Source organism: Botryllus schlosseri, chromosome 12 (assembly GCF_051294905.1).
Source record: "Botryllus schlosseri isolate E-star chromosome 12, Bs_hap1, whole genome shotgun sequence".
NCBI lineage: Eukaryota > Metazoa > Chordata > Ascidiacea > Stolidobranchia > Styelidae > Botryllus > Botryllus schlosseri.
This window is the reverse complement of record NC_137247.1, coordinates 261,288-283,013: the sequence shown is the minus strand read 5'-3', so window position 1 is coordinate 283,013 and position 21,726 is coordinate 261,288. Positions and strand designations below refer to the sequence as shown.

The 21,726-nt window shown below is 40.7% G+C and overlaps 3 protein-coding genes across 6 annotated transcripts in view; 1 reads left to right on the top strand and 2 right to left on the bottom strand.

Annotated features, from left to right (window-relative positions):
* Nucleotides 1–5,758, bottom strand: part of LOC145452230 (uncharacterized) — a 30,378-nt gene extending 24,620 nt beyond the window's left edge. The window contains exons 1-5 of one of the 2 annotated variants that reach the window (XM_080330450.1): nucleotides 5,108–5,758; nucleotides 4,505–4,633; nucleotides 4,288–4,449; nucleotides 1,824–1,979; nucleotides 478–624 (exon numbers count right to left, since the gene is read on the bottom strand). In XM_080330450.1, coding sequence (XP_080186576.1) covers nucleotides 478–624; nucleotides 1,824–1,979; nucleotides 4,288–4,449; nucleotides 4,505–4,633; nucleotides 5,108–5,149 — 636 coding nt within the window. In that variant the 5' untranslated portion in view covers nucleotides 5,150–5,758. The remainder of the gene's footprint in view (nucleotides 1–477; nucleotides 625–1,823; nucleotides 1,980–4,287; nucleotides 4,450–4,504; nucleotides 4,634–5,107) is intronic. The other variant, XM_080330451.1, reaches the window with a different exon arrangement.
* Nucleotides 5,759–11,934: 6,176 nt separating this feature from the next.
* LOC145452234 (ELAV-like protein 1-B) lies at nucleotides 11,935–15,248 on the top strand. Of its 2 annotated transcripts, XM_080330454.1 has the most exons (4): nucleotides 12,190–12,451; nucleotides 12,511–12,551; nucleotides 13,027–13,069; nucleotides 13,420–15,248. In XM_080330454.1, exons 1-4 carry the CDS (start codon nucleotides 12,445–12,447, stop codon nucleotides 14,394–14,396), a joined length of 1,068 nt encoding a protein of 355 aa, XP_080186580.1. In that variant the 5' UTR covers nucleotides 12,190–12,444; the 3' UTR covers nucleotides 14,397–15,248. The 2 variants fall into 2 exon arrangements, 1 of the variants encoding a protein (XP_080186580.1); XR_013919255.1 differs by lacking the exons at nucleotides 12,190–12,451; nucleotides 12,511–12,551; nucleotides 13,027–13,069 and adding an exon at nucleotides 11,935–12,136 and having other exon boundaries at nucleotides 13,420–13,561.
* Nucleotides 15,249–16,308: 1,060 nt separating this feature from the next.
* On the bottom strand, nucleotides 16,309–20,168 carry LOC145452236 (dehydrodolichyl diphosphate synthase complex subunit nus1-like). 2 transcript variants are annotated; one of them, XM_080330457.1, is made up of 5 exons: nucleotides 19,713–20,168; nucleotides 18,484–18,594; nucleotides 18,275–18,427; nucleotides 18,079–18,172; nucleotides 16,309–16,767 (listed from the first exon to the last, which is right to left on the bottom strand). In XM_080330457.1, exons 1-5 carry the CDS (start codon nucleotides 20,026–20,028, stop codon nucleotides 16,677–16,679), a joined length of 765 nt encoding a protein of 254 aa, XP_080186583.1. In that variant the 5' UTR covers nucleotides 20,029–20,168; the 3' UTR covers nucleotides 16,309–16,676. The 2 variants fall into 2 exon arrangements, with proteins under 2 accessions (XP_080186583.1, XP_080186582.1); XM_080330456.1 differs by having other exon boundaries at nucleotides 18,275–18,430; nucleotides 19,713–20,154.
* Nucleotides 20,169–21,726: the final 1,558 nt, after the last annotated feature.

The following is a 21,726-nucleotide window of genomic DNA, read 5'->3' as shown; positions in this document are numbered from 1 at the left end:
GTTCAGCAATCAATGAATGACCTAATTTCGCTCGCGTGCAAACGGCAAACCAACTCAGCAGGAGATTGCGTGCTGCGCAGACGACTCTGGTTCATTGACAACACGCTTTTTGCTAATTGGTAGCGCGTTACACTGATAATACGAATTACTGGGCACGATGGCTGAAAGTGATACGCGATTGGAAACAAACGTGAAGAAAGGTGTGATTTCAAGTTTTTTATCGAGGGAGATTTTTTTCAAGCGTGTTGTTCCTATGTATAATACGCGCCCCCGATATTAGGGCAACAAATCGTGAAAATTTTGCGGATTATACATGGAAAATTACGGTAGTTCTAGTTGCAAGTTTTGAAGTGAGTAGTTTTAGTTGCCGTTGCGTGCCTTGAAAATGAAATAGTTGCAGCCCCTAGTTGTAGTTGCGCAATTTCCAATCCAGTAATTGACACAAGACTGATTGAGACGTAGATATCGACAACATACTTCTGTCTTGTCCTTGACCTGCGACACGAGCGACTGCAATTGAGCTTGTTGCGACGTGGACAGCAGACCAGTCAGTTGCTGGATTTGCGGGTTGTTGGGATTGGTGAGCAGTTGTGCGAGCATCGTCGTCAGAGCTCCGGCGTCAGGCTGGGATCAAACAGGAGCAGTTTGGTGTCGGGGCAATAAGCTTGTTCAAAAATACCCTTTTTTCAAAATTTTAGGGCTCGCCAAATTCGAGTGCCTGAGTGATTCGATTCTGAATCAAGTAGTCAGCCAATAGCCATCACTCACTATGATGGCAGAACAGTATGAATGATGTGGTGAGTTCAAATATGTTCCTTTTACGCCCATTCTACATCACGTTAAAACTAACATGGTATTTTTCAAGCATGTCAATTTAATTGGGCTTTGCGACAATGCTGTCGGTCGATCACGACTGCACGGATATGTCATTTCCAATAACGTCAGTAGCTCTGTCCTACATGTTTCGTTGACAGCTTTCTACAGTGGAAAAGAGAACCAAAACTATAACAAATATTGCGACATAGCCAAATGCTAGAATTTCATAGTGTAAAACCTATTTTCTTTTATCCGAAATTTTCGACTCCCAGAATTAGTTATGGATCGTTTGTAGGCAACCTAAAAATTACACGGTGTAGCAAGCGAATTTTTTTTTTTAACATTCTCAAATAAATTATAACAATATTTCTAACCTAATCACGTCCCTTCTACTGGTTGGAATTACTCAGATTTTTTCTGCAGCGTTGTTGAGGCAACCTAACCATTTTCCCAACAATCCAGTAAAAGGTAGAAATAAAGTTATTTTTGTACAACCCTAATGATAGGGCATACTTATTTTTGAAATTTTTCAGCATTACTTTTGACATCACCATACATCAGTACTGGTAGACTTGAAATGTTGACCGTACATAAAAAAAATAGCTTATTTTCGTCAAAAACTACTGTGACAAGTCAGGGAGCAAAGGACGGATTACGAGTCATGTGTTGAGACTCGAGACTGATTCATCGTGTTCACCGTTTATTGTCGAGATAAGTCAGGTTCCACTCACATTTTTGAAACTTGCGTGTGATATCGAAGGCCTAACATTTACAATATACTCATTTATCTCACTCTTAACATGATGACAGATAACAGACAGTTTCTGAGCCCATCTTCAAAGTATCAGTCCAGATACACTAGACTTGAATAAATGAACAAGTCATATGGAATGTCTCGAGCACCAGTAGTGTCATTACGCAAATTAAATCGAGTCGAGTCAAAGGAAAATAGTAACTCGAGTCATTACAATCCTAGTATAAGGGATGATAAGAGAATAAAAAATTACCTGAGTAGCGTCTGTAGCAGTAGGTTCAGTAGTTGAGGATGAAGGCTCTTCGGCGGGTTCACCTGTGGCACCTCCCATTTCGAGTAGCTGTTGCACAATTTCAGGTGGAAACACGGCGTTTTTCTGCCACAGATGCAGAACTCGGACAATCCGTTGCTGAAAGATTAGCCATTGAATAATATGATTGAAGCCACCAGTAAAGGCTGTGTCAACAAAAGGAGTTCATGTGCCATCTAAAAATAGTACAGTGAACGCTCTCTTATTTCCAATTCTCTGCTAGTTGCTGACGATCACCCCTGATGAGTGTCGAAAATATTCTGGTTCATTTCAATATGAACAATGAACATACTAGGGTGGGGGAACTTGAGTACATTCGACTAAAACTTTCGCTTTCTAAACATATCAGCTTCAAATTCATCAGTTCTGCATTTATTCATTAGCTCACTATGTCAGCTCTAGATGAGACTAATAACCATTTTTATTCAAGGCAGATTATAGCTTCCATGTGGAATTGAAAGTTTAGAAATTTTTTTTTCATTTTTCACACCATTTTTCAACTTCTTTGCAGACAGCATAAAAATTGTGGTTGCATATCCAAATATTGCTCAAGTTTGTGATAGTTGATCATACTACAAGGCATGGCAATGCATTTTGTGAACGGGGGTAAGGGTAAGTTTGAATTTGAAGAATATTTTTTTTGGGTAATTTGGGTATAGTATAAATTTGGTATGGGGTAAATTGAGTACACTATTGAACGCGGACTTTCTTTGTTGCACCATCATCAGAGAGGTTGCACATACTCTTTTGAATCTTGTTATGCTGATTTTGTTACATAATTTAAGAGTTAAAACAGTAACAGACATGATCAGGTATTATAAGAAGAAGCGAACCCCTAAATGTGTACCACAGGAATTGGATCAGGCTGTCAAAGAAAGTAAGACAGGAAAGAGCTGTTATAATAGAGTCTGGAAAGAATCCCTATGACTCACTCATAGGAAAGCCAATTAGAGCAACACAGAAAATGGTAGCCCCAACAGCAAGAATCAGTTGAAGTGACGAAATGAAAAGTTTGACTCAGGCTATCACTACAGTAGTCTCTCAAGTAATGAAAACATAAACCAGAAATGATATAGCTATGCCAAAAGGTGGCATGTTCACTTGTTCTGGTCATAACTGGTGAGGTGCTGACATGATAAGAAAGCATGGCCAGGCCAGACTTTAAGATGAAGAGAATGTATGAAAGCTAAAATGCAAGAGGTCAAAACTGCAGTTGTGAAGTTGTGGTCGGTTATCATGATGAGCAGGAAGTAGCCACTCAAAACACAGTTCTGAGATGGACTTAGGGGAGTTGAAACAGTTCAGAAAGAGGAAATGAAGGAGTTGGCCTGGCTGGTTATACAATACAGACAAAGAAAGTTTCTGGGGCAGGTAGGAAATATGATGGGTGGCGGTGAAACATTCGAACATAATTTTCTGTTTGATATGAATATAGCAGCCAGTTGCATATTTTCCTATCCTTCTAACATTGATGTTGAGAACATTTTCTATTTCATTCAATGAAGTAATTTCAAAGTGAAAGCACCAATTTCAGAAAGAAGAGGGATTCTCATATTTGATTTGAATGTAAACAATTGGTGAAAATTTGAAATCGAATTATTTCGTTCAGCTGTTCCTTCTGAAAAGTTTCTGTTTAAGCAGCTATATAAAAGATCTTGTTCCAGTATCTTTTTTAAAAACCTGTAAATATACTCAGTTTGTCCATGCAATGGGTCATTCTGGTATGACATGGGGATAAGGCTGGCTTCAAGTGCAATTTAGACAGTATACTCAATTCTCCCACAAAATTGGGGTAAATTGAGTATACTAATTTGTAAAATAAAAATCACAATATTTTTTTACTGTAAGCAGATTGAATCTTCAATTGATTTGCAACCGAAAATTCAACCATACAATGTAACAAATATCAACCAACCACCTTTTTATTTGACAGTTTATGAAAATGACAGCTGCCCGAACTTGAAAATACACTCAAATTCCCCCACCTCACCCTATTCAATTGTATAATGAAGTTCTGAACCTCCAAGCAGGCTTGAAAAACTATATAATTCTAGACTAAGTAGAGCATATTATCATTCAAATCTAATTTCTGGTTCTCCTGTAAATGCTACAGGAGGACCATGTCGTGCGAAACGAACAAAGCTAGATGTACAGACATTTGTCATTCCCATGCCTATTAGCATCAACTCCGATTTGATATGAACTGAGCTTGACTAAATTTCCTAGTTTTCGCGAATTCAGTAATTCTAATTCTAATGTAATTTGGAAAATATGTAGATTCTTAGAGAAGCTAAAAATGTTTTAGTTTTCCAAGTCTGCCTCCAAGAGTCTCCTCAAAACTTTTAATATCATAGAACCGGCCAAACTGGGAGGGACGTGCGGCATGCAAGGAACAAATTCACCCTACCCTGTCTTCCGTAGGACATTTGTAAAGATGTTTGAACGTGCTGATAATATTCTTGCACAGGCGCGGCATGAAGACGTCTTTTTCTTGTCCAAACTGATGTCGAGATTGCCGCACAACGGAATCAATAACGTAAAGCCCCGGGACTTTATATTCAGGTCGACACTGAAACAAAACTCTTACAAACCTAAGTAGATTGATTTCAACTTGCAAAACTCACTTTTTGAATGAATTTCTCCATGCTTTGAACAATGTGCTTGTAGAATTTGATTCCTTTGATTGCTTTTTTAGTCAGCATCGTCATTTTTGCCCGAGAGACGGGCGGCTTTGATTCGTATATGCTCGAAAGCTGAAAATGGAAATGACAGACTTGAACTAACTACAAACTAGATGTAGGCCTACTAACTACTGTTTTTTCATTAGTTTTAGTTCTAGTCGTGTATTTGAAAAGTGATTAGCCTAGTTCTAGATTTCGAAAAGCGAGCAGTAGTTCTAGTTGCAGGTTTTAAAGTGAGTAGGTCCACTTCTATTTCTAGTTCTAGATGTGATTTGGCAAAGTCAGCAGCTCAAGCTCTAGTTTTTGAAAAGTGATTAGTTCTAGATTTTGAAAAGTGAGTAGGCCTACACCTACTTTCATTTCTAGTTGCGCATTTTTAAAAGCGAGCAGCTCTAAAGCGAATAGTTACAGTTGAAGTTTTGAAAAGAGAGTAGTTGTTGTTGCAGTTTTGAAAAGCGAATACGGCACCGTAGTTCTATAGTTCTATGCGCATGAGTTTTGAAAATTTAGTAATTTGTGCAAGTCTCCATACTATCTACAACAAACCTCGTCATTGAAGGCTTTGACGGCTTCCATATTTTGCGGCATCAGGCAGAGACAGATTCAGAAATAACTAGAGTCTCATTTGGTGAGTGTTTCTGGTCGAACGAAAATGCGAAAACTGTAAAAGACCAGGTCAAATCTGTTCAAGGTGGCACCAAATAGAATTGCCAGTTTGATCAAACCAGAAACAAAAATTGCTGACATGACAACGGCTGTGTCGTCACTATGTTCTAAAACTAATAAAGTAGAACAGATTCAATCGACTTGACCTAGCTTATATGCGTGCTGCGTCAACAATTTTCCCAAGAAAAAACAATTCGATGAAAAAGGACTATTTTCAGTACGGGTTCGAGTACTCAAATATGAATGGAGCATTAATTCTAATGATTAGAGTACACCCAGTAGTGATAGACGATTCTTTCGATGACTCAAATGATACATTCCTAGCCATTGTGGCTATGAATTTATAGACGAAAATTATAATTTCATTCTATTTTCCACTGTGGAAGCCTTGAAACCTCGATTGGTCATATCGCAGCATACGAAACATGTAGGCCTAGTACAAAGGTAAGCACATTACTGGAAATGATTATCTGTCAAGTCATGATCAGCATCCATATAGCATTTCTAAGTTCTATAAAATAGGTATGGTCAGAAACATACCAAACTATCTTTAATGTGATGTTGAACTGGCATTATATTCGTTATGGTCGCATAAAAGGTACGTTTGAACATTCCGCATGTTTCATAGGCCTATACTGTTGTGATAGTGAGTAATACTGAAACCCCCTTCGCTATTTTCTCCCCCCCCCCCCGTCGCTCCTTTTGTCCATTTTCGCCCCCCTGTCACCCCCTTCGTCATTTTCGCGCCCCTAGACCGCCAAATAGCCCCCCGGGGGGCGATATCACCCACGTTGGGAACCACTGGTTTAGACTAAAGTCTCACTTCCCTGACAAACACATTACTGACTTAATAAGTCGCATGCCGATAACTACAAATTTTTGTTGTATTGATGTAAGAAGCAGTGTTGGGATGACTCGAGTCATGACTTGACTCGAGTCACCATTTTTGTATGACTTGACTTGACTCGAGTCACTATGCTAAAATGACTCAACTTGACTTGGCGTATCAGAAATGTGGATGGACTCTTGACTCGGAGCAAAATTCACGAGTCAATTTCAAGTCATCAAGTAATCGGTGACGATAATAATCACTGTATCTTGCTTATGTTTGGATTGTTCGCGAAACGCTGGTGTAACCCGTGAGAGCGACCAATCATTCGATGATCGTGCGTTTTACTAAGCCTCCAATGTTCTCTCACAAATAAATTGACCACAAACGAAGTAGTCGACGCTTACAGCTTACCTTGTCGTAAACTAATAGTAAATAAGTACAATAGCAAAATGTCTATTTCTGTTCTGTGTTATTCCCTTAACCAAACCTCTTGTTTTATTGAAATTGACTTCGAAATTAGTTTATGTACTCCTCAGCCATTATATCTTATCAATATGTAAATGGGTTATGTATTGCATCTCATCAATTCATTTCTCTATTCTCTATTTTGGCTGGTAACTATAAACTGAGGCTATGCAATTACTTGCGTAATTCAACAGTTCTACGTATATGCGTGCGATATAGCGCCTTCTTCGGTGTATATTCAACTCTATATTACAGTTCATCGGTTCAGAATCAATGACCCGTCGATCTGTATTTCAGACAGCTAGCAAATTGCAATGACGTAATCTTGCCTCATAGTTCGAAAAGGCTACTTGACTTGAATTGTGACTTGACTCGTGACTTGACTTGACTCGACTTGACTCGAGTCACCTCCAAAAATCGAGTGACTTGACTCGAGTCACCTTCGAAAATAGATTGACTTGACTTGACTCGAGTCACAATGTGCAATGACTCGAATTGACTCGTGACTCGAAGGTAGTGACTTGATCCCAACACTGGTAAGAAGTGCATAAATACAGCGTTCCGTTTCAATGCTGATTATGAGTAAGACTGTTGACAACAATTCCAGCTAGAATCATTTTTAGGAAAATCATTTTAATAACACTTATACGGTATACAAAGCGCAATTCAATTGAAGCATCATATTAGCATCAAATCAAGAAGACAACGGTGTCACGAACTTGCTTCTCCCTGTTCATCAAGTCTTCAACAGAAAATCAAATATGGTAGAGTCAAGATAGTTCCCAACATTGACAAAATAGATACACCCCAAAGCCACAACACAGTTATTGTGACCACCATCATAAGTCACTGTATGGTAATTGTTTAAGGAGGGCGAGTCAATAAGCAATCAAATATGTTAGCAGAAACCTCAATTAAAGTTGAAAAGTGATCAACGACATAGAATGATCATGATCAATATAATAGCCTTAATTTCATGTTACAATTGTTGCAGATTCTGTCGGACAGTAGGCTAACAAATACAGTGAAATATTTGCTGACTAACAGCGTTCGGTGATTGGTTGGGAAAAAACAATAATTGTAAAGTAAGTACTAGGTACGATCCAGTATTGACCATTATAAATATGAGTGGTTGAAGCGGAAATATTTTATGCATTGGCATGACCTTACGGGTTTATGCGAGGAAACATACAAAAATAACATGAAATAAAATCAAGATCACTTACGCAGAAAAATACAGTATAGGTGTTCAAGAGTTCAAGTATGAAGACTCCATCATGTAAGGAAATTGATTTAATACTATACATTTTATGAGACACGGCTGCAAAGGTTTACTCATTTCGTAAGTGCCAAGCTGGATAGCATTTATAAGATCTTAGAGGTGGCCAGTGACAGAGTACTTCTACTTTCAGAAGCACTCAAATGGATTTTACGTACTCACCCAAGTGGTGTAAAGTAACTGCAATTGCGTGCAACTAATAAATTGAAAATGATGATCAACAAATTTCTAACCAACAATTGTAGCATAGGGTAGTTCAATTTTACCGATGTCACATCCTGGTAAAGTTACATGCCTATGCTATTTCAGTTTTGAGTATGTATGAGGGTCTGCTATGAAATTGCCTCGCATTCTTCGGATCACCAAGTTGAATGCCACTACAGGCTACAGGTGTTTCCAAGCTCAAACTCAACTCATTCCCGTCCAGCTAAATACCAGACCACGACCTGATATATTAGCTGCGCTGGCCTAGCGACGCATACATACTATTTTCATTGCTTAACCTTTTTATGTAATCTTGTATCACTGTTCATTCAGTGTGCGCGCATCATTTTTCAGTTTTAGGCCGGGGTGGGTGTATGACTCAGAAGACTAGACCAAATCGTTTCGAGACAGTCCTGCATATTTTCATTCGATCGCAATATTGTGTTGTTTTGAAATGAACGAAAGAGCTCCCATTCACGATCATAATATGCACCGTCAACACCGTCATTACTAGCGTAGGGTAAAGCAAAGCTTCATCAAATCAAGGACGTCCTATACTTGACAAACCGCCTCGATATAGGGATCTACGTTTGAGTAAAGACAAATTATGATGAAAAATGTTTACGGAACGCTGTCATGGGTCAAGCCTCGACTGGAAAATCTTCTCAACCCGGCACCGACAGTCGGTTTTGCCTCGTTTCCCTCGAACCACGTGACACCGTATGACTCAAAACCACCGAGCAATCATTGGGTTATAATTTTCATCTGAACAAGTTACACACAATGTACAATGCGATAAGACACAATGCAATGTAACGAACGGATAGGAGGGGAGGATGTCGGACGACACGCACCAGTAGCGATCCGTTACTCTGACATCCACCTCGGCCTAGAGTGCCCGATGTCACAGTTCTTTTCGATGTTGATCTTTTTTGAAGCCGCGGTATTTTCAACTAGCTCTTTCCATTCCTTGTGAGTGCATTCTTTCTTCGGGTCTTTTTTCTGGGCTTTTTTTTTGTCGCCTTAAGAACTGCGACAGCGGGGGAAGAGGAGCCCAGATGGCCCGGGGGAATCGAACCCGGTCCACCGGCTTATCGTCACCACTAGGCTATCTTCCCCGCAAGCGAAGCCAAGGCCAGTACTTCTGCAACCCCTCTGCGTCAGTATCAGCATCAGTTTATTAATAATTTCATCATTTCAAAGCACTGCAGTACAATGAAATGATAGGAAGGTGTTGAAACGACTTGAAGTAGTATTTGAAATCATACTCAGACCCTGGCCTAGGCCTGGGCCCAACCCTAGGCACAACCCAGGCCTAGGGCCCAGGCCAGGGCTGGCCAACCTTTTCAGCCAAAGGGCCACATTCGATTGACGAACTATTGCGCGGGCCACTAGTCGCGCGAAGCGCGAAAATTTTTTGAAGTTTATAGGTCAATAATATTGTAACTTGACTATATTGCGGGCCTGTTGTATATCGCTGGGCTAACTTTTTGAGCACTGGGCTATTCGGCGCATGTAGGCCTACATTGGACAATGGACATATCGATATCAAAAGCTGCGACCAACATGCGTTAATCATTTCGTGCCTAAGGTTTCATAGTCGACGGTCTTACTGCGAGCGCAAACGCAATGTCGCATATGTTGAAAGACACTGTGTCTCGTAATCGCGAATATAGTTAGACTCAATCTGATACATTAGGTGTTCTTCCATTTTCACAAAAGGGCAACAATATTAAAAACAAGAAATCGAGTGACAACGTGTTGCGCCAAGCTTGTAGAAAATTTTTACCTTTGATATATCTATCGCAAATTATTCTGCGTTATTGTAGTGTACGAAGATATGCCAATATGTGAATAGCTGATGGATTTGTCAATTATGCGTCGGAACTGATATTCTAGTCATCACATCTCAAGTGTTGCGGCCGGACTAATCAAATTTTTGGTTGGCCTTGCAAGTTCACAATCTGTGCAATCCATTTTTGATGATATTAGAAATCTTGAAATTACCTCGCGGGCCACTCAAAACCCTCTCGCGGGCCACATGTGGCCCGCAGGCCACGGGTTGGCCGGCCCTGGCCTAGGCGACGTAAGTATGATGCAAAGTCGCATTTTTAGGAGAAACTAGTTACTATTTACCATTTGAAAAGTGAAAGCAGACAGTATTGTTGGGATAAGGCTGAATCATTTTTGTCAGTGAAATTGTCGTAAGAACTGCGAGATTGTGGGTGCCTGATTAAAAGACTGCTCCAAGTCGTTTCGACACCTTCGTATCTTTTCATTATATCGCAATCTTGTGTTGTTTTGATTTGATGAAAATGTTGATAAAATGACAAGGATGAGATGACCGCCCCTGTACCACTTAATATATTTTCGAAGATTTTCTTCATATATTTGTATACTATTATCATGAGTCATTTTCCATTGATCTGACGTGTCAATTTCGCCTTCCGTCACAGGCCACCTCATTTTGTCGCTTGTCCATTTTTGTTATCTTCTTTTACTTTTCATTCAGTGTGCGATGCACGTACAATGTACATGTGCATGCCTCCTCGCCTAGGCCAGGTGGCTGTCTGTCTGATTTTAAAGACTACTCCACCTTGACACCTTGTCCTCTCCTCACCTGGTGACCTGTGGTGTGCCCCAAGGCTCAGTACTTGGACCGGTCCTTTTCACCTTATATGTCAACGACATTTTTGAAACCTCTTCACTGAACACCACACTTTTCGCTGATGATACTCACCTCCTCTCTTCAGCATCTTCGACGGCAGAGCTGGATGCCCTGACTGGTGACCAAATGCCCAAAGTCCATGAGTGGACGGCCCAGAACAACCTCTGCATAAACGCCTCGAAATCGCAATTGCTGACAGTAAATTCAAAAAATAACCTAACCGTTAATATCGCTGGTCAGCCCGTTTCCAACACAGATAATGCCAAATATCTCGGGGTTTTACTGGACTCGAACATGTCCTGGAAGAGTCATATTCAGTCCCTAGAAACTAAATTATCACCGAAGTGCGGCCTGTTCTACAGCCTTAGGCGCTTCATGCCAGCATGGGTTCTTCTGATACTCTTTATAAATCCTTAATCCAATCGAAGTTACACTATGGCATCCTCTGTTGGGGGGCTGCCAGTAAAACTGCACTCAAGCCACTGCAAAAACTACAACATAAAGTACTCCGAATCATAGCTAGGGCCCCAAAGGGGCCTGGCTGCCCAGTGCCCATCCAACAAGTCGCTGCTGAAGAGATTCGGCGTCCTAAACATAGAAGATATGCGGAAACTAGAAATCGCCAAGTTTATGTATCAGTTCCACTGCGGTCGTTGCCCCGAATATTTCAATGACTTCTTTACCTCGGAATCAAAAGCGCGCAAGTACAACACACGCGCGTCCACGTCGTCCAAATATCATATGATCGACCGAAAAGATCATCGCTCTATCAAATATGCCGGACCTGATGTGTGGAACAGTATCCCGCCGGCCATCCGACAGTCGACGATCATGTCCACATTCAAGTCGAAATACAAGCAATTACTACTAAATAAATACAGTCCATCCTCAAGATTACCGGACCACGACTGACCTATCGATCTCGCTTCCCATGACATGCCGCCCTATTTATTGTCGCTCTCTTTTTCAATACTATCTTCTTTACTTTCATTCAGTGTGCAATCACTGTGCATGCCTCCTCTTTACATCGCCTAGCCCAAGGTGGGTGTCAGATTCCATAGCCTGCTCCTTGTCGCTTCGACACCTTCCTGTCTTTTCATTGTATCGCATTTTTTTGTGGTGTATTGAACTGATAAAATTGCTAATAAACCAATGATGATGATGATGATCTCCAAATCGTTTCGACACCTTCCTATCTTCTCATTGTATCGCAATCTTGTATTGATCTAGTAAAATTGTCAATCAAACGGATTCACTCCTTGCAATTTCGAAAGATGTATGACTACATCGCTACAGTATACGTGGTGGTGACATCAGCGGGCAGTCAAACGTACACGCTGGTGATATTGCCGACATCTCTAATTTATATACACCTCCTAGGTCCGTTATTTAGTAATGCGACTTTGCGACTTCCGCCGGTGTTCGTTTTCGATGGATAGCGGTTCCGCGATGAGGGGATTGGTGAGTGTTCCCTCGATTCTCGATACCAGGATATTTTGAATTTAGATGTGATTTTCTTTTAAAATATTTGAAATAGTCTGAATATTTAAAGTTTCATAAAGTCAATTACCAGACCTGACTAAATGAAACGTTTTCTAAATATACTGTAAGTCGGTCTGATGCCGTACTCGTACTGAAAGTATGAGAATTTTTGATGGACTGGACGAATCGATCCTGAATTGCATTCGGAATTGAGGCTATCATTATTTGCGATACTTTTTCCATTCAAATTTGGCCGGTTGTACCCCGGAAGAAATTAGCTTCGTTGGATGAAAGGTTACTATGTTTTGAGTCTGTTACCTATACATGGAAAGTCACAAAATTTCTTATTGTAGTCAGTGGTGAAGAAAAACTGTGCAGTGCAGATTGTTTGATGCCCGTTTGGAATCGGTGGCAGGTGCTCACCTGACGGCTTGCCGGGTGCCTTGCTCACTGCTCACAATGTTCCTCGTGAATTGGCGCCCCGTGCTCACCTGACAGGGAGGCTCTTGCTCACTGCTCACTGCTTGTCTTACCCACGCTATTCTCTCTATAGTTTTCTTGAAGATCACTCTCGACAAAACGTGATAGGGAGGATTTTCCTGCGAGTAAATCACTATTGTGCGGGTGGCCTATTTATTTCTTATTGGCAATGGTGATTTTCTCGCAGGAAAATCATCGGTGTCTCACAGGGAACGAGATTGTCTCACAGCAGAATCACCTGTGTCGAGATAGTCTCACAGCAAAATCGTCAGTGTCTCACAGGTAACGAGATTGTCTCACACCAAAATCGCCTGTGCTCACAGAGGAATCTTCAATGCTCCCCTGATATATCAGGCAAAACGTACCGAGATTCCAATCAGGGTTTGATGATGCGCGACCACTCTATTCCATATCCACATGAGAACGCAACGAGTGAGATAATAATTGTCATTTAGCCTCATGTTATTGGATAAACCAGTCGAGTAGCATTCTCAATTTTTTCAAGTCAATGTCGTTTTTTTTAATATGCGTCTGTGTGTGCTATATTTTGCAACATTTTTTCGATTCTTTGCATTGTTTGTATCCAGTTTTTGTAAGTTTTTTATTGATTTGTATTTTTTTGCATCAGATAATAACATAGACCCGTTATTTTCAACGGTTTTTAACACTTTTTACGATCAAAAAGCGCTTTTTCCGCATTTTTTGTCCCAAAATAAAGATGGCCGAAGGTGAAGCTGATTGCATAAACAAAACAAATTTAATAATCAATTATCTTCCCCAAGCGTTGTCGGATGAGGAGTTCTACTCTCTCTTCTCCACGATCGGACCTGTGTATTCTGCTCGTATAATTCGAGAGAAATCGTCGGGATACAGTTATGGTTACGGTTTTGTCAAATACCAGAAACAGGAACATGCAACAAGAGCAATAGATGAACTGAACGGATTGCAAATCTTAAACAAAAACATTAAGGTTGCATACTCCCTCCCTGCCGGGCAAGATAACAAAAACATCAACGTTTATGTTAACGGACTACCCCCTTCGACTACAAATGATTCGCTACGTCAACTTTTCGAGCCATACGGCAATATTATCGAATGCCGGGCCATTCCTGATAAAATCACAGGGCTGTGTCAAGGTATTGGCTTTGTGCTGTTCTCCAAGAAGGAAGAGGCTCAGAAATCGATCGAAGCTCTCAATGGTACGACAATTGATGGTGGGCTCGAGTCTTTGATAGTCAAGTATGCTCGGAAAGAAAATAAAAAGCCGCCTCAAACTCAAACAAACGTGCCGCCGTATTTTCCGTCGTGGACCAACAATAATATCGGACGGATACGACCCATGCGAGCCGCAATGTCTGGTAACCCGATGATGCAAGGTGGTGGACCGATACGTGGATTAGCCAGCGGCAGAGGCCGCAATTTCAATCGATTTTCCCCGATGACAGGGCCCAGATTTGGCATGGGCTCTGCTCAACCTCGATTTCACGCTACCCAACCGATAGCCCAGCCTGGATTTATTGTGTTCGTGTATGGAATAGGCCCAAACGCTGATGAAGATGATCTCTGGGAACTGTGTTCCCCGTTCGGCGATGTGAAACGTGTCAACGTCATAGTTGATCACCAGAAGGGCCAAGGAAAAGGTTATGGTTTCGTGACGTTTGGCTCATATCAAGAAGCACGATATTGCATCAGCCAACTGGACGGGTCCATGTACAGAGGCAAGCTGTTGCAAGTGTCCCTGAAAACTCAGAAATCATGAGTATTGTGGACATTGTATATTTTGTGATGTTTGAACTAGAACTGCAGTATCCAACATGAGCTTGTACAAGTAAAACATTGGTCAGCAGCACCAGTATGTGATTCAATTGTGTCGCTCAAATGAACAGATGGATATTCCAAGTATTTATATTACCAGACTTGCAGAATTATCTAGCCTGTCTAGTTATAGCGAAATGCCGGTTATCTATAATGTAATTTGTGAATGTGTCTGTGCTCTAATTGTAATGTGATTTTCCTGAATATGATACGGAACTGTATCCTGCAAACGAGCCAAGCTTGATACACAGTTACACACACATTTGCCATTCTTATGATTATGAGGATCAACCCTGATTTGACATGAACAGACCTTGATTTTGTAGTATTTCTTGCTAATTCAAAATTTCATTAATTTGCAAGTTTTATGAATTCAGCAAGTCTAATCTAATTTGAAAAATCAGTGTAGATATCATTGTAATTCTAGTCCAATTCAGAAAAACTGTAGCTTTTATGCGTAGGTGCTGAACTGTAATTTCCTGTATGTATGTGGGATCGGTGATGTCACAAAGGGGTGATGCCTTCATTGACAAATGCACCGACTAGCTAGCCAGCCGGCCGCACGCTGAATTGATTTCGAATTGACCAAGCTAGCATCAACTTATTAGGATCAAGTACATGCACCGATGCTGATAGTGAGAAATCGATCGGATCAGCTTCCTCGTGTTGACGGATTGTCATGTATGAACTGTGTTCCTCGACTCCTCACGCTACCATAAGATTACTAGCAAGTCCGACTGCGCAGTCAATTAGCGAGTTGTTGATATCACGTGAATACACAACATGTTCACCAACACACGTGCCTCTAATCACTCCGTCTTGAGAACAGGTAAAGAGCCTACGTAGCATCTTTGGCTTATAAACTGAAGTTACAGTCTGAATAATTTTCACAAACACCAAGTCTATTCTGGACTCTGTTCAGTAGTGACACTCGTTTCATAGAAGTCAGGAGATATCTTTGCCTGCAAGACATCTTCTGGTTGTTGTATTAGGTCAAATCAATTACGGTACGATGCTTGAGTAACAGTTTTCACACCCAAATCCATCCATGCCCGTCATACCCGCTCACGACATCACATGAGATATCGTCTGTATTTCTACATAACATATGACAATGACTACTTTTGCTCGTGTAGAAATTGACATCTTCAATATCAAGGTCTCGCGTCTTCCAATTCCGCGTTCAATCAATGCATCGCTGCCACTTGGTCACGTGAGCAACAGAATGTTGACAAAATCACATAATTCACCAGCTAGCGATATTCTTGGTACGCCGCATACCCAAATAAAGTCCGACATACCTAGGAGCTCAGCGTCTATGCTTATTTTGGAAATCTGAAAAGAGGACACTTTTTCTTAATTTTCAGACTTGCAAAACCGGAGAATTCTCACAGTTTACTAAAAAATAAGTCGACTTTCCCGCTCAGCGCCCAAAATACAGTTTTTTCCACCACATTGACAGGTGGTCGACTGAAAAAAATTTAAAAAAAAAAGTCAACTTTTCGCCCACTCCGGCATATCAGTCCAATTTTGCAGTAAATTCTCAAAAAAGAGAACAAAAGGGCGTCCTGTGAGTACACTTTCAAAAGAGGATAAATCCTCTTAAAAGAAGATGAAGGCTATGGTAACCCTATCTATGCTGTCATGCTAACTGTCTAATTTGGAGAAGCTGAAGTAGTCCAACAATGAGAATCGTACTTTCCCTAATCGAATTCAATATGTAATGCAAATTCAGTCATCTTTAATACTGATCAAATGCGGAAAGGTATGAATTTTGTACTTCAACTCTTGCTACGTATAATCAAGTTTCATTCGCGAAGATGTGCTGAAAACATCAAACACTGCTTCAAAACAGGGTATGCATGTAGAAATTTATTCAATACCGGCATAAAAATATGATTCATAGTTCACATAAGAAATATCGAGTACAGCAAACTATCATGCAGCAAAACTCATTGCGGATGGTATTAGTTGACATGGCAACACAGTGACCATGCTACATTCATATTCCACAATGCAGGCCCAAAAGTGAGTCTATTTCTACAAAGATTTATCCACTCTCGCAGCTTAGTTGATAGCGGACCACTGTGTGCAATGAAATACTTGAACTGCTAAGCAATAAGTATTAGCTGCGATGTGGTCATAAAATGCATATAAAATGGTCACGATAGCTTCAAGATATCAAACTTGCACAAATCACCCAGAAGATATTCCACGATACGTTCTATTTACCAAATCGTTGCTTTGTTGACGAAAATTGTTTTAAAACATCAAAGAATTGAGGATAGGAAATATTTTTTGTTGACTGCGCAGTTCTGCAAAGGAGAAAAAAACAAGTCAAACTACAAGTTGAATGCTGCTGCACAAAAGACAGAATGCAGGGATGGGCAACTACCTGAGTTGCGAGTCTATCAATTCTCACTAGTCGAGTAGTGAGAGATGAATTTTTACTTGATTCAATGAAAGCTACAGTTTCAATACTATTTTCGACTTTAGAAGCCTTGAAACCTAAATTGGTCTTGTTGGAACACAAAATATGTAACGGTAGTACAAAGATACACACGTTACTAAAAAGGACATTTCTGTCAAGTCGTGAGCAAACCACAGCATTGTCACAAAGTTACCAAATTATATTCAATGTGATGTGGAATCTTGATTCTAATACTTGATTCGGTATCGAATCACTCAGGCACTCGATTATACCAAGCCGTATTGATAACTCTAGTGCAGGGGCGGGCAACTTGTGCGGTCGGCGTGCTGGATATGGGAAAATGAAGTACTTCGCGGGACGGATTACAGAATATATACAGTAATCGTGCATTTATCCACCGATGCCAGGAATAAATCCTAGTTAATGCAAACTTCAAAATTGAAGAATACAGACCAAAAACAGTATTTAATGAATTTAATAACAGCAGCTGTTGAAGTCAATCAGACATCTGTGGTCGGTCAACTATGTTTAAGAAATTTGGCTCAATTCCAACCGATAAAAGAGAAACTATTGGAGTAAGAAAATGTCTTGTTAAAAATGATGGTAGCCTATTTACGATGGGAACTTTATTTGTAAAATTTGGATCTGAATAAAATAGTATTTACGGTGGCCGCCGTAAATACTATTTCATTCAGATCCAAAATTTTTCGACAGCAATAACTCCGCTTTCACTGATTGGAATTGAGCCAAATTTTGTGAACATCGTTTCTATAGACAACCTAACAATTTCATGGAGTTTAAAGATCTTCTTGGAGGTACAGAACTTCAATATACCATTGAATAGTATATTCATATTGAAATGAACACGAATATCAGTTGACAATCGTCAGGGTAATACAATGTTCTTTCCAATTCTCTACTAATTGCTGACGATTATCCCTGACGAGTGTCAGCCAAAAATATTCGGGTGCATTTCAATATGAATATACTACGGTATTCAATTTTATATAATACATATAAAAAAACTTTATTCTCTTGTACTCTGTAGTAATGCGGATACTGGTTGGAATTGAACCAAGTTTGGTGTGCAGGCTTCGATTTGGTAACCTAACAATTTATTATCAAGTAGCCAGTACAATTTGGGAAAAAAAGTCATTTACTGAGCAACTTCTTTCTCTTGAATAATAACACTTACATTATCTCTGTTAGCCGCATGTCCCATGGATTAAATCCATGCAAACTCGGGTAACCTCCAAAATTGATGGCTAGGTCAGGCTCTGGGAGCGGCCCTGCAAAAAAAGCAAATATTCTTACCTTCTGATTTGTAATGAGATGAAAACCAAACATGGTCGTACAAAGTGTAAATGAAAAAGCTTGTCTGAAAATCTGACCTCTGACACTTTCATTAACGACATCCAAGTTGATATCAGAAGCTCGTAACGACCCGTCTTGTATTTTTCTGCAAAGTACCCGGGATGCTTCCACTATGTTGTGACGGCTACATTTGACAGATGAAATTAATACATCACATCCGGCAGCTGTGCCTACTAAAAGGAATCACATTGGATTGAAGTCGATATAAGAAAGTCAAAAAATGTACATGATTTCGCCCAAAACTCGTTGTGAATATTGATTTGTAACAGCAGCTTCATCTCAGCTTTTCGCCGTTGGCATATTTTGACAAAGTGAGAGAACACGTCCGGCTTCATACCTGAAAGAATGCAGATTCCGGTATTCCGCGTTGTGATCATGAATCACCAACATCTTTAATCTCATTTTAATTGAACAGTCCAGTAATATTCTTACTAGAATATACTGGTTGAGAAGCACATAGTTGACTCGACAGTATGAAATTACTGTCCGAGAATGTGTGAGAGCTTGGTCACTGATATAACAGGGGTTCCTGATTGAAATGAGTCTCAAAGGGTATTGCACAAAGGTCTATGGCCAAATTGTAGCCTGCTGGTGTGATTTGCATTAGCCGAACGATAGATATTTCAAGAGCCGTAGTACACCATTATTATATAATCAGGGTTGCTATACTGTTTTTACCTTCGAGTTTGTTTATAAGTATCAGTTTATTAATACTTTTCATTATCAGTCAGTCAGTCAGGTTTATTAATATTTTCATCGTTTCAAAACATCACAAGACTGCGATACAATGAAAAGATAGGAGGGTGTCGAAACAACTTGGAGTAGCCATTAAGATCAGACACCCACCTTAGCCTAGGCGAAGTAAATAAGAGGCATGCACACTGAATGAAAAGTAATGCAGAGAAATATAAGACGCAAGCGACAAAATGGGGTGGCATGTGGCGGAGGGCGAGGTCGATGTTAGGTCGTGCTCTGGTAATCCTGAAGACTGGCTAGTGTTGATTTAGAAGAAATTGCTTGTATTTCGACTTGAATGCGGACATGCTCGACGACTGACGGATAGCCGGCGAGATGCTGTTCCACAATTGGGGTCCGGCATACACCACAAGACCGTGATACCAAGAAAAGATAGGAACGTCTCGCAACGACTTGGACTAGTCTTTGATAGACAAACTTGATCTGTCAGATCGTGGTTTAGTAATCTTGAGTGCCGACTAGTCTAAAGGCCGATTCTTATTTTTGTCCTATCATTGTATCAAATTGTGCTACTTTTTCTGACCACTAATTGGAAAATACAGTCCAATATCAAAAATTACCAATATAAAAAGATTAAAGATCGATTGACAATGCATAACCCATTAACTGCGGTCTGGAGTATATTTGATTATTAGGTACCGCCCCTTACCGGTATGCGGCCTGCGGGTATGTGCCTATGCTAAGAGAAAGAATGCTCACCATTTCGATTATGGATTGTAACGCAAGAAATACCAAGCAGAGCGGTCCACACTACCATATTAGCGAGGTCCTGTAAACCGGCGTCGTCCTCGGTCATGATAGCCAAGTGTTGAGGTATTTTACTCAACGATTTGGCATCGTCCGCCAATTGATACATCCCGGATTCACTGAATTTCAACTTTCGCACGCCAATTCTTATCAAGTCCATGATGAAGACCATAATCCACTGCGCGTATGTTGCCCACGCGAGACCGAAATGAAGGCCCAACCATAATACCCCTTCATAATCTACGACTTGCGATGTCGCGTTATCCATTGCTGCCTACGGAGAACGCGCCAAGCTGACTATTGAATGTTGATCACAATCACAATCTGAGCAGCTTTTATCAGCTGGAGCGACGTGTCAACACCACTGAGCACGAAGTTATATGGCTACCAATCAATCAGTTTATTAATATTCTCATCATTTCAAATCCTCACAAGACTGCGATGCAATGAAAAGATTGGAAGGTGTCGAAACAACTTGGAGTAGCCGTTAAGATCAGACACCCACCTTAGCCTAGGCGAAGTAAAGAAGAGGCATGCACACCAAGGTTGTAACGACTCGAATCATCATCATCATCATTGGTTTATTAGCAATTTTATCAGTTCAATACACCACAAAAATGCGATACAATGAAAAGACAGGAAGGTGTCGAAGCGACAAGGAGTAGTCTATGGAATCTGACACCCTCCTTGGCCTAGGCGATGTAAAGAGGAGGCATGCACACTGAATGAAAGTAAAGAAGATAGTATAGAAAAAGAATGCGACAAGAAATCGGGTGGCATGTCATGGGAAGCGAGATCGATAGGTCAGTCGTGGTCCGGTAATCTTGAGGATGGACTGTATTTATTTAGTAGTAATTGCTTGTATTTCGACTTGAATGTGGACATGCTCGTCGACTGTCGGATGGCCGGCGGGATACTGTTCCAGACATCAGGTCCGGCATATTTGATGGAGCGATGATCTTTTCGGTCGATCATATGATATGGACGACGTGGACGCGCGTGTTGTACTTGTGCGCTTTTGATTCAGAGGTAAAGAAGTCATTGAAATATTCGGGGTAACGACCGCAGTGAAACTGGTACATAAACTTGGCGATTTCTAGTTTCCGCATATCTTCTATGTTTAGGACGCCGAATCTCTTCAGCAGCGACCTCTTGGATGGGCAGCCAGGACCCTTTGGGGCCCTAGCTATGATTCGGAGTACTTTATGCTGTAGTTTCTGCAGTGGTTTGAGTGCAGTTTTACTGGCAGCCCCCCAACAGAGGATGCCATAATGTAACTTCGATTGGATTAAGGATTTAAGAGTATCAGAAGAACCCATGCTGGCATGAAGCGCCCAAGGCTCGACTCAAGTCGCTATTTTCTGATGAATCGACTTGACTCGAGTCATTTTCCCAAAATAGGGAATGACTCGACTCGAGTCATTGCGCATGATCTCGGACCAAAAGTCATATGACTCGAGACTCAGGCGGCCGAGACCGACATTTCATTGTAATTTCGAAGAATAATTAAGTTACCACACTATTGGTATTTTAACTATTGGCATCAGTACTTGAAAATGCGACCAGAAACTGCAAAGTGAGAAAAATTAGTATATGAATGCGAACCGTTCGATATCACCAGCCACAGATATAAAATTGGATTAAACCAGTGGTTCTTAACCTTTTTCCCTCCAGCGCCCCCTTTTAAAGATTATCGTGCCCCAGCGCCCCCCCCCCCAACCTCATATTGTAAGGAATGTATTAAAGACAATGAGTAAGAGGGAGGGCCGTAACAGCACTTCGTCAACCCCCCTAAAAACGATTGTTTTGCGCACCCATGGCGTGATAAACCAAACTTCTGAGGGCTTCGCTCCCAAGAACCCTGTAGCGTGATTTCGATGGTTAGCAAAGTTTTGTGGCCTAGTCGCCCTTGGTGCCAAAATTTTCTTTAATGCATGAATGAATGGGTGGTAATTACATATATACG